Source organism: Gouania willdenowi, chromosome 5 (assembly GCF_900634775.1).
Source record: "Gouania willdenowi chromosome 5, fGouWil2.1, whole genome shotgun sequence".
Taxonomy (NCBI): domain Eukaryota; kingdom Metazoa; phylum Chordata; class Actinopteri; order Blenniiformes; family Gobiesocidae; genus Gouania; species Gouania willdenowi.
The window spans coordinates 38,567,357-38,580,480 of NC_041048.1; the positions used below are offsets into that span (position 1 = coordinate 38,567,357).

General features: G+C 33.7%; 2 protein-coding genes across 9 annotated transcripts in view; one reads left to right on the top strand and one right to left on the bottom strand.

The window, feature by feature from the left end:
* The window catches only part of zmynd8 (zinc finger, MYND-type containing 8), a 52,708-nt gene extending 47,953 nt beyond the window's left edge, over positions 1-4,755 (bottom strand). For 3 of the 8 annotated variants that reach the window (XM_028447155.1, XM_028447149.1, XM_028447148.1), the window contains exon 1: positions 1,185-1,292. In XM_028447155.1, the coding sequence (XP_028302956.1) occupies positions 1,185-1,198 (14 nt within the window). In that variant the 5' untranslated portion in view covers positions 1,199-1,292. Of the gene's footprint in view, positions 1-1,184; positions 1,293-1,752; positions 1,842-4,688 lie in introns of those variants that run through there. The other 5 variants (XM_028447150.1, XM_028447152.1, XM_028447154.1 and 2 more) reach the window with 5 other exon arrangements.
* Positions 4,756-9,438: 4,683 nt separating this feature from the next.
* The window catches only part of LOC114463285 (nuclear receptor coactivator 3-like), a 54,515-nt gene continuing 50,829 nt past the window's right edge, over positions 9,439-13,124 (top strand). The window contains exon 1 of the mRNA XM_028446756.1: positions 9,439-9,542. The gene's annotated coding sequence lies outside the window, so the exon portion shown is untranslated. The remainder of the gene's footprint in view (positions 9,543-13,124) is intronic.

Sequence of the window (13,124 nt, forward strand, 5' to 3'; positions counted from 1 at the left end):
AAATCTTGGAATGAAATGTGTTTCCGTGAGTTTTATGGATCAAATGAGCACATGTTCATATTCTGCTTGGTCACTTTCTCACTTCAAATGTTTTTAGAACTTTCAAAGGTGGAGAATCAACAGATATTTAGCCTCAGTGTGATTCAGGTTTTTGTTGTTGTAGGTTCCAGATGCATCTTGGGAAACTTGGTAGTATACATCATTGGGAACGCTCACCATCCTAATCATACTAATAGTATATAATAAACAGTATATACTCATTTTGTTTGTAGTTCATAGTACGGAGTGTGAGATTTTGAACACAGCCCAAGTATATGATTAATCATGATTAATATTATTATTAATTATTATTATGATCAGCAATTGATATCTGGATATTTTTTCTCAAAATGGCGATATACGATATAAATCTCAATATATTTAACTCAATAAATAGACAAATGTGGGTTAATTTACTGATGCAAAATGCCACACAGATTCTTTTATTAACAAACAGCTGTTCTACTCTAAGAGACAGCATGTGTGAGTGAGTTATGTAGTCTTGTTTAGATAAAGAGGAGATTTTTAACCTCAGTGTGCTTCGGGTTTTTGTCGTTGTAGGTTCCAAATGCATCTTGGGAAACTTGGAAGTATTCTTCAATGGGAACGCTCATCATCCTAATCATACTTATAGTAGATAGTAAACAGTATATACTCATTATGTTTTGTATAGTACGCAGTATGCCATTACAAACACAGCCCTAGTGTGTGTCCCAACACTAACAACAGTGCAGTGCTGCTGCTTTGCTCCTAATGCAGTCTGTCTGAGGCCAAAATGTAGTTTGCTGTTCCGTCTGATCCTCATCTGGGAATTCTACAGACAATTCCTTATTGTTTGTGTCCTATCATCTTCAGTTTAGGCTTGGAAAACACACACACACACATACACGTACATGCACACTACCCTCACCATAACAGCTGAATGACCTTGGTCTGGTTTCATTGCCAAACCACATACTGGTGTATATCTATAGGCTGACTGCTGTGCTTTGCTGTCCTTTCAGGGTCCTGTGACGTGACAAATGATCTCCTCCCCTCCCCTCTTAGTCAACCAAACCTGTATTTTTACTCTGGCACTGAACACGAGACACGCAGTGGCTTGTCAGCAGTGTAAAGTATAGAGTAGAGAAGGAAATAAGGCTTACCTGTGTGGATGCATGGCTAACAACTCAGTGTGATATGTCAATGCTTAATAAAACATGGAGGCCAGCCCTTCAGCCTCTGCTCAGAGCACAGCCACAGCAGCTCTGCAGCGTTCCTGATAAAAGCCACACAGCGACTGGCCCCACCAGCTGACTCAGTGAAAGGCCACTGCTGATTGGCTCCTGCATTTCCTGGCTGTTGTCTTTTGTTCAGCACAGTCAGAAGCATTAAGGCCCAGATCAGAAAGATCAGCCACGGGCTGCATCAGTGAATAAAAAGGGCTGCAAACTGATATTATTGTTGACATGGCTTTGATAAACATCTGAAAGTGTAAGTTATGTATTAATAGTATAAATTTCCCTGTGTTTTTTGTGAATTATTCTTGTATTCTTGTATCTTGTATGTATGTATCTTACCTCAGACACCCTAACTTGCTCAATTTTAAACCAATTTTCAAACGGCAAGCAGCAATTTCCACATGTACATGCATCCTATGTCATACCTAAGTATAATAATATAATATAATATTTCATCAAGTTAAGGGTATTTATGTTTAAGCTGATCACTCACCTTCCAACAGCTACCGTAGAACGCGTCAGAATGTCAGAATGTCAGAGGTCTGAGGTAAGACGATTGGTTGCCATTGAGCTACACTGGCAAATCCCACTTGCATCATCTAGAGTTTATATATATCTATGCTTTAGCCAGCTGTGTTTCCTGTTTTTGCCTCCAGCCACGTCACTCGTGAGGGTCTATGGGGTTCAGGACAGGCCAGTTTGCTGGCCAATCAAGCACAATGACATCATGGTCATTGAACGAGCTTTTGGCAGTGTGGGCAGGTGCCATGGAAAATGAAATCAGCATCTCCATAAAGCTTGTCAGAAGAAGGAAGCATGAAGTGCTCTAAAATGTCCTGGTAGATGCTACGTTGACTGTGACGTTGACATGGCAGGCCAACTCATCACAGACTGTAGAAACTTCACACTGGACTTCAAGCAACGTAGATTCTGAGCCTCTCCACTCTTCCTCCAGACTCTGGGACCTTGCTTAAAGTCTATCGATTAATCGATTAATTTATTGACCAATTAATCGATAATGAAAATAATCGTTAGTTGCAGCTCTATATGAAATACAATGTTTTTTTAAACTTGCAATAACAAGTAAATGGTGACTAACTGTAATTCAAGTACCAATATCAAAAACAAGTGGTATGTTTATCAAACTGTCAAATTTCATTTTTCAAAAAAATTTTAACTTTTGCTTTTACAACAGATTCTGATTCTGTTAAGTTTTTAAATTCTTCAAAAAAAAAAAGAAAGAAAGATCAAAAGTAACCACATACATCTATTGAAGTGTCCAGTATGTTTTATGAAAATAAAAAGTAATCAACTACCAAGCTAAAAGTAATTGATGTTTGAGACTTAACAAGGTCTAATGTGGTTCACTGACAACTAGTGACAGGGCGTTTACGTGCTATGCATATGTTAGCGCAATTCAATGTTTTTTTTATTCAAAACACATGATTTTAAAAATTGATTTGGACATTTTTGCATAGATTACGATAATCGCACAGTGAAATATTGCGATATGTCGCCGAATGGGTTTTTTCTCACACCCTTTATCGATATTGGCATCTAAATGTTGTACCCTCCGCCATTTCACCTTTCCTGGTCTCCATCCACTACAACATTCCTGGTCTTTTAGGGAATAATGTCATAATGTCCAAGGAACTGGATGTCATTAGAGGTCGACCGACATATCGGCCAATGTTTTTATTTTTTTTTAATTAACATTTGGTAGTGTTCTTTTTATTCTGTGGTCATTTCTTTGTCTTTGATAGTTGAACCAGCAATTTGCACTGAAACCACTTTTCAGTTGACAGTTTGATTTTATTACTTTACTACCATGTGATAGTGTGCTTTATTCTGTGGTGATCTGTTCGTCTTTGATACTTGAAGTCAAGATGCTTGAAGAAGCAATTTGCACTGAAACCACTTGTCAGGTTACTGTTTGATTGTATATTTAAAAAGATTTTGTTGACTTAAATACTACATACTTTAAGTTAAGAAAGAAGCTTGAAATAGTTTTAAACCGACTACTTCCACATTGTTGTCGTGCTTTACTGCTACTTACCCATCCTGTACTTTTAGTTTTACTTGGTTGTGTACGGGTGCATTTAAAGTTCAATAAATGTTAAGAGTTCTATTGGTGTATTTAATTTTATTCATAATATATACATTTATATCATATGAGTGTTTCAATTGTCTTTCATAATCAATGTGCTTTAAAAAAAAAAAAGTACATTGGCCTCAAATATCAGCTTCCAAAATCGGCTTTAGATATCGACCATCGGCTGATTTTTTTTTTTTTTTTTTTCGGTATCTGCGTCGGCCTTTGAAAATCCCATATCGGTCGACCTCTAGATGACATTGAACTAAGCACAAAAACCATAGACTCTCAATGGGAACAGAAAAATGATAGGTGAACGCTAATTGGCTGAAGTCTCCAAAATAGGGATGCACACATTTAAAGTGACATTATATGTACTTTATGCCAACAGTTATCATCATTGATTTCAAAGACATTTTCTACACAAATTAATAACAAAGTTTTCTTATTCAGCTTTAGACCGATCATCTAAAGTACAATCGTGATGTGTTGTGTATCAATGATGAAGCTAGAGAGAGAAACGTTTTTTGCTTTCTTAAATAAAAAAGTGCATATTGGTAACACTGTAGGCAGTAGATTATCATCTACAAACTAGAAAAAAAATTACTAAAAAGTAATTTAGTTCTAAAACTTCACCATAAACTTTCTATGGCAGTGAAAATATGCTAACGCTGATTGGCCGAAATCTCCAAAATGGGGATACCCACATATATAGCGATATTACGTGTGTTTTAGGCTGAAAGTTGATATAAAATACTCCAAAAACATTTCTTATTGGTTATAACAAATAAAAAAAGCGAAGAAACACAAATTTTCTTTCATTTTGTGCTGAGTTTAGCAACCTGTCACCAACATCATTTATCAATTATAGTCATTTATTTTTCATTTACTGTATTTTTTGTAATTGCACTGTATTTGTTTCGATGAATGAGTAAATATGTCCAAATTTGAGAGGTAGAGTAGTAAAAATAGAGCTTTCATGGCTATTTTTAGACAACATGTTCAGCTGTTGTTCAGCTGCTCGGTATACCAAGATGGCGGCGGTGACTGAACGACAAAACCAGGAAGTGACGAGTAATTCCTATTTATCCTAATTACCCGTCTGAATTTATTATAACTGTCTATTCTATCATGTCATGTTATTGTAAAGGGCTGCTGGAAACAGATACTATTGGGTAAATGTGTGTATAAATAGTAAATACCACGGTAGAACCTTTTGACTCACAGAAATACCCGGCCTACTAATGACAATGATTACTGTTCAGACATGTAAATAGAGAGAGACACATACACGATGCATATATAGCGTTTCTAATTATGATTAAATTAATTCATACCTTAATTTGGGGGAAGCACACGGAAGGATGTGACCGCAGACCAAAAATGAGCCATCAGACCTGGTTTGGAAAGATGTAATGCTCCTGCTTATCCACTAGATGGCACTGTAATCATGTTATTGCATGTGACAGTAACTATGGCAATGGCTGAGAAATATGTATTTTTCTCTTATCAGTTGGTACATATTTAGTTTGGTGGGAGGAAAAAAAAAGTTTAAATCTGTATAGATACATATTTTTTAAACTATAATATTTTCCTCTCAAACCCAATATCCTCCAATGTGTTTCCAAATTAAGTCCCAACCAAATACTAAGTAAATAAGTGAATGAATGAATGAATAAACAAACAAAAAAATTAAATCTATGAAACAATTAAATGTGTTTGTGTGAAAATCCAACAACAAAAAATGCTGTTGGTAACAAATTAATGCGTTCATCTTCTTAACACCACTTGATTCTTGTATATATGCGTATCATATTTGTACGTTTGTATTATCTTTCATTTATCTTTTTATCTTTTTTACTGTAATGTGTGCACTTGTATTTAATCCTTATTTAATCAAAACTCTTTTACTTAATGATGTAAATTTTCTTTGTTTTTTGTTTTTTTCTTTTATTTTTATTGTCACAAACCTGTTTTTATTATGTTTGAAAAGCATCTACAATAAAAAAAAAAGCTTACATAAAAATAATGTATATGTGTATATTCACATCAAAAATACATTAAAAGTGCAGACTGTTTATACAACTGTTTTGTTCTTTTTTGAATCTACATACATAAGAGGTGTTCAGTCAATTCAGACATTTGTAACTGTGAAATATATTTATCCTTGTTGTTCTCACTGTCTATTTATTTGTTTATTTATAGTCTTTGTGGATCCTCTTGTAAATACACATACTGTATCTATCTTTCTTTCTATTTTCTCTGTTTCTTGCACCACAAGAGTTGTCTCTTAATTTTGTCGTACCTTGTGTATAATGACAATAAAAGCATTCTATTCTATATAAACACACATACTTGTATATAGATATATAGGTAAATATAACACAAAGCCTTTGCTTCTTCCTATACTCTTTTTCGGATGACATATATTATATGGGGTGTATGGGAATTTAGGGATTATTTTTTGCATTATTGCATATTTTAGTTATTATGGTATTAAATTGTTGTTTGTCCAAAATAAATAAATAAAATACAACACAAATATAATGTTCTGGCAAAAATACATCACTCAAACAAAATAAACTAAACCAGGGGTTCTCAACTGGTTTCAACGCTGAGACCCACATTTTTCCACCGGTCATTAAATTTTGACCCAATTTATTTTTAGAATTCAACTAACAAAATTTAGTGTTTGAAAAATAGCTGTTGAAAACACATATTTAATCTTTTTTAAATCATAAATCTATATATTTTCCTGTGCAACATGCCGTTCACAGCATGCCTGTCAAAGGAAAAGTTTATTTCAAAATAAAAGGCAAGTTCAACATGATAGACAATAAGTATTTTTTTTATTTTTGACCAGCTGTTTGCGACCCACCCAGTACAGGTCCGCGACCCACTTTTGGGTTCCGACCCACCAGTTGAGAATTGCTGCTAATAAAAAATAAAAAATAAACACAACACACTGGGATTTACAGATGCACTTCATGTATCTGATCCAAACACATTAAGATTAAGGTAAAGTTAAATTTCCATTTCAGTCCTACGACTGAAAGAGTTTTTTTAACGTAAAAGTGTGTGTTTTCTGTCATTCTGTGTGTGTGTTTGTGTTTGTTGTCGTCCTGCGTGTTATGATTGCATTTTGTACATTTATATTGTCCTTTTGTGTATTTTTCCTGTAAAATGAGTGTGTTTCTGTTGTCATTTTGCATTTTTTTTTTTGAGTAAATTTTTAGTATTTCATTTGTCGTTTTCTGTAATTTTGTATATATTTTTTAGTAATATTGTGTATTTCTGTTGTCGCTTTGTGTTATTTGGAGTAATTTTGTGTGTTACTAGTTGTCGTTTGTTCATTTTCATGTAATTCTTTGTATTTTTTTATGTATTTTTGCTGATGCTTTGTTTATTTTTCTGTGATTTTGTATGTTTACTTTAGGGGCCGCATAAAATTTGACCGAGGGCCACATGTGGCCCCTGGGCTGACAGTTGCCAAAGTCTGCTTTATTATCTGAGGCTCTAAAAATGCTTTAACACTGTTTTATTTGCTGTTTTTTCTTTGTACTACAAGCTTCCATCTTAAAATCCCTTTAGAGTATCAGTATAATACTTTTTTTTTTTTTTTTTTACCACATATCACCAATTTAACATGTATTTCCAAATGGTTTGCAAAACAATTTTGATGTAAATCGATAAGTAGGGTGTTTTTTTAACTTGATTGATCCCACTGTGTTGATTAGTGGGTGGGTGGGTGGCGATGGTTTATGGACGAGAGATGAACGCTGGTCTGTTTGCAGGTAAACAATCTGAATACATTAATGATTATATGACCTTATTATATCTCCTGTCCTTTCAAACTGTTATCTCCTGTCCTTTCTAGGAGAGGGGACAAGTAAGGAGGGGGGGATGGGATGGGTTGGAGTCTCATTGATGGGGGAGGCCAGTGTGCAATGTTTAGTGAGTGGGGAGGGACACAAACAGAGGGCCACGGGGCCCCTTTTTCAGTCTCTGGGAATGCAACCAATGCTTCCTCATACTCAAGCACTGCAGTCCCACAAATATGCACACGTACACATAAACACATTCATTAAGAATGGGATTTACAATCCATCCTGTACTTTCTTTCAATAGTACTTTAACATTCATATGTGGGAGTTACTGTGAATTAAAGAGTTAATATGCATTCACACAAAATACTTTCTCTCTGTTGTTTTTTTTTTTTTTTTGGCTTATTCTTTCAAACAAACCAGAAATATATGTAATAAAAAGTGTAAAGTAAAAAGCTAATTAGTCATTATTACATCTCACCACATCCGGTTGCCCTCCCACCAATTTTGGCCAAAATTAAAGTAAAGGATTAACAATATAAGTGTAAAAACTAGGTGTATTTGCATCTAATATATACATAAAACTAAACTCTATAATATAATGCAAACTTTATTTTTTTTTAAATTATACCAATTTTTATAGATTTTTTCTATCTTTTAGTTAATTAAGATAGAAAAATCTATTAAAATGTGTATTTAATATTGAAAACATTAAAATGTGTGTTAAAAATGTGTTTACCAATGTATTATTAGCCATACACGGGGCAGAGAAACCTTCTTAATATTGTGAAAATGCATGTTTGGCTTATTTCAACAATTTGCACTCCCATGCTGTATGTTTACTCTCAGGTATTTTCAGGAATCTATTTCTGTAGTGATTCATATAGTTAATAAAATCATAATGAAATACATTTTAAATATCAAAAGTAGTTTGTTATAAGCTGATGTTCTAGTGGTCTATAAATTATTAATACATAAATATTCCCGTCAGTGCATAGTGCAATCACTGTGCCATGACAGATCGTCAGATTTGCTATTATTCGATTTTACCTAATTGGTCTAAAAACATTTGTTAAAACTAACACTCTTAACGTTTAACAACACAAAAAGAAACTGGATTATAAAATGTATTATAAATGTATTTATTATTATTATTATTAATAATAATAATAATAATAATAATAATAATTATAATTATAATACATTCACATATGTATTATATAAATATAATATAAAATCATATAAAATCTAAAAATACATTATATGAAACAAAACAATATTTAACAGAATAAAGTTAAATTGTAGTTCTAATCATATTTTATGTTTTGTTTGATATTTGTATTCAAGACATTTTGATAAGAATGACTGCATATTGTTAATTACACTTTTCATTTTAGAAAATAAATTTGCTTTTGTTCATTTGATTCCTATTAAAACCCCTTATAAGAATTACTGGAGATCGTTAATTGCACTTTTTATTAGAAAGAAGAAAAATATTGTTAATATAGGTTACAAAGTTTCATTTTTCAAAAACATTTTCAGCTGGTGGTGTGCCTTGAGATTTTTTTTTTCAATCAAAACATTTACTTTGTTCAATCAGTAAGAAAATATTTTCAATCCAAAAAAATAAAATATAATAAAAATCCCTTCAATCAAAGAAAAAACGTTTTCAAATGCAAAAAAATATTTGAGACCCAAATATTTACATTCGATTGAAAAGTTTTTTGGGGGGGTTTTCTTGATTTTTTTTTTTTTTTGATTAAAAAGGTTTTTTTTTTTTTTTTTTTTTTTTAATTAATCTTTTTTTGTATTTGGGCCATATTATGGGTAGGACATGGGAGGCCGATGAGGAGAAAATACAGTGAAAATAAAAGAATTCACATTATAAATTATGTGGAAAAAACACAACGAAAACCATGGGTTTACAAATATCTCTTTTTTTTTGCATTTGAACACTTTTCTTTTGATAGAAAATATTTATTTTTAGATTAAAAAGGTTTTTTTTTCTTCTTTTTTTTATATAAGTTATTTTTTTTCTCATTACAGTGAATTTTTTTTGATTGAAACGTTTTGTTGTTGTTGTTGTTGTTGTTGTTGTTGTTGTTGTTGTTGTTGTTGTTGTTGTTGTTGTTGTTGTTGTTGTTGTTTTCAATTGAATAAAAAGACAAATCGACCTCCATACATGCACAGCCGGCAGCGCCACAAAGGTGACAAGACTCCATTACCCAGAAGGCTTTTCGCGCGGTTAAAAGCTGGCTCTCTCCGCTCTGGGAGTGTTTCCCATTTAAACAAACAGTATCGCTGAAGATGGCGGAGAGTTTATAGAGGCGATAAAGACACTGTTCCTCAATGAAAGCGTCGAAGCCGGTGAGTTTTAAAGCTTTTTTGTGTCCATGCTTTGCTTGAAGCTAAGTTTTGAACGCGTGTGTGTGTTTGTACGCGCACATTTGTTCCAGTGGCAGTTGCTGCTTCGCCTCCGAGCAGCAAAGCCGAGGTTTGATGAAGCTACCGCGATACAACGAAGCAGGATCACCACGATTCACCCTATTATTAATAATATTATTAATATCACTAACTGTTCAGCAATCCGAGCCATAGTTAGGATGGACATGTTGGGCTCAGTAGCACAGCTTCTGTCTCTGTTTGACTGGTTTTAAGGTGTTTCTGTGAGCTTTTAGCTTCAAAGTTTATGAGAGCACAAGCTGTGATTCAGTCTAAAAGGCTGTAGCTTAGCTTTATGGAGCTGTTTTTGTTTCTAAATGTGAACTTTGTAGTATTTTTCTTCTTTTAAATTCACCTTACACAGTGCATTTGTCCCCAGTTTGACCTGGAACTATGTTCCCAGTTGTGCTGCAGCAGTTTGTCCTAAATATGTTGGTTTTTACTGGAGAATGCTGACCTCTTTAAATGTCTTAGTGTTTTACAACCCAGAGCTGGGCGATATGGACCAAACTCATATCTTGATATTTTTCTCAAAATGACGATATACTTTATAAATCTCGATATTTTTAATTCAAATAAAGTCTGACCAGAAAGACAATTTTGGGTTTTATTTGCTAATGTAAAATGTCACACAAGTACTCTAAGGGCCATAATAATGCTATTTTAATAAAAGTAATATTTGCGTTAAAATATAAAAAAAAATAATTCAGAATAAGTTTAAGTTTATCATAAGTCATAATGTTTTATATTAGTTTAAAAGTGCATAATTTAGGGATGTGCTTACGTGTTAAAAATGTTTTATATTTGCTGACTGTGTTATGACGTCATTCCTAATTCTTTCCATTGATTGAATGTAACGTACGTCAATCATATTTGTTTAAGCTGAATATGTGATGGAAGCAACACAGCCTTTTGACCATGCTTCAGACATTGTGACTTTCATTTGTTTTTACAACTAAAAAGTTTAAAGGCAGAAGGATGTTGCCATGTCTCGTTGCTGGAGTCCAAAATGTGGTGTTAAATATTCGCTTTACACGGTGGGACAAGAAATGAACGCGCTGAGTGCCACTATTGGCACATTTATGAACAAACAGCTGTGCCATATTTGCCTCTTTATCTGTTTTCTCCTGTAAGGGACAGCATATGTGAGTGAGCTTTTAATGTCGTTCTGAGAAGTAGCAAAATCAGTGACTCAAAATGAGTATATTAATATAAAATAACCAATAGCTTAAAATGTTGTGTTGATATTGAAATGATATTGTCATTTTGTATATCGCTAAAATAGAAAACTCGATATATCTTGAATATCGATATATTGCCCAGCCCTAGTCATGACCCCATGTTGGGTCGCCTGGAAATAACAGTGTCACCTTAAATGTCTAGTAATAATAAAATAAAATAATTACTCAGTAAAATTATATATTTTGTATTTAATTTTTAAAATTATTTCTGTATTTTAATTAATTTTTTTCTTATTTTTTATTTTTATTTTATTGCAACAGTGTCCTTAGAGCAGGGTTTTTCAACCTTGGGGTCGAGAACCCATATAGGGTCGCCGCCTGGAAATAAAAATGTAAATGTGGTTGCCTGAAATGTCTACTAAAAATATAGTAAAATAAATACTCATTAAAATGATACTTTTAATTTAAAAAAATAAATAAAATATATATATATATATATGTGTGTTTTTTTTTATTGCAGCAGTGTCCTTAGAGCATGGTTTTTCAACCTTGGGGTTGAGACTTGTGACCCCATGTGGGGTCGCCTGGGAATAAAATAAAAATGTTTGCCTGAAATGTCTAGTAATAATATAGTAAAATAAATACTTATACATTTTTTTATTTATCTATTTTGCACAATAAAAAAACAATACATAATAGCACAGAAATAGATACACAGTGCAGGAAGAGGCAGAAAGCTCCTTGAGCTAAAATAATAGTTGGAATGTGAAGCATTTAAAGTCGCTGCAGTTCATGATCACCTACCTGGTTATTATTATTAACAGTTCTCCCTTAAACTTGAACGGAGCAGCTCAGCAGTATCTGTGTTTGCATATGTAATGGAATTGTAATGACGTATTAGTGACTCATAATATGGAGATGAAAGCTCAGCACATTGGTTGGTTTCGTGTTGGAGATAAGATTAGCAGATGCTTTAGCCTTGAGTGACTGTTTCTGCTACTGCGGATGTGAGCTGAACATTCACTTTTTCAGAATGCTGTGGGACATTCTTTGAGAGCGTACTCATGCACAGGCAAACTGTAGCTGTTTCAAAATGTCACACCCCATACTATACACTACAAACTCAATGAGTATATACTGTCTACTATATACTATAAGTATGGTTAGGATGATGAGCGTTCCCACTCAAGTATACTTCCAAGTTTCCCAAGATGCATTTTGAACACGACAACATTTTAAGCGACAAAGTGCTTATTTGATCCATAAAACTCACGGAAATGCAGACATTTCAGAGATTTTCGGAGAAACCTCCATTGTGCTACTGACGAAACTTCCGGTTAACTTCAAAACAAGAGCCCTATTTGCAAAAACGTTAACAATAACTAGGGGTGTCTCGATCCGATATCAGCCAGAAAACGAATGTCCGATGTTATTGGACTGCATCTAAAATCACTGATATAAGCGCTCCGATAAGTTTTTGTTGTTTTTGTCCCCGCCCTCAGTTGTTCCCACCATATACTGACAGTAAAAAATAACTGTAGTGAACTTTAAATTGTTGGCTATTGTTCTCTGTTTGAGTAACATCAATTGATCAAGCCTTTTCTAACATTCCACACTACAAATTAAGTAATAAAAGTATGTAAGGTTTGTGCTGATATCGTATCGATATCGCCAATACTCAAGGCTGCAATATCAGTATCTTATCGGAAGTGAAAAAGTTGTATCGGGACATCCCTAAAAATAACTAATGGAAGACTAGATGAAATGCTTTTATTTTGAAAAGTGGATGTTTGTTTTTTAGCTTGAAGCCAGTCCCAGGACCTTAGTCAACTAAGGAAATGGTTGGTTTACCAGGACTACGGCACACGTAGCGATTAGTCGACCAAAAAGAACCAAACTAAGAATGAATGATCAGGTGCAGAGGAGGACGAGAAGAAAGAAAAAGAGAGACAAATATTTTTGTTTTGGTGTTTTGTGTTGCTGATTTGGTTTTTAAACACAGACCATTTATGAACCTTATTCAAGCTTTGACCAGAACCCGACAAAGCAAAAGTGAAACCTACAGGTCCGACAGACACTGGGTATTTATATTGGAGCCCAACCTGAAACCGACAATTTTGAACCTATTTTTTCCTCATACAAATGACATATTTACGTTTGTTTTAGTGGTAAGCCTGCTTTTATTAATAAACAACTGTTAATGTCAACATCAGATCAACCAGAAACCAGCACGTCAAACACACAGTTGCGCTGTGTGCGCCGCGGCTCCAGACACAGCAGTGGATCTATTTACATAATCCATGTATCAAATATAAGGATAATCCAT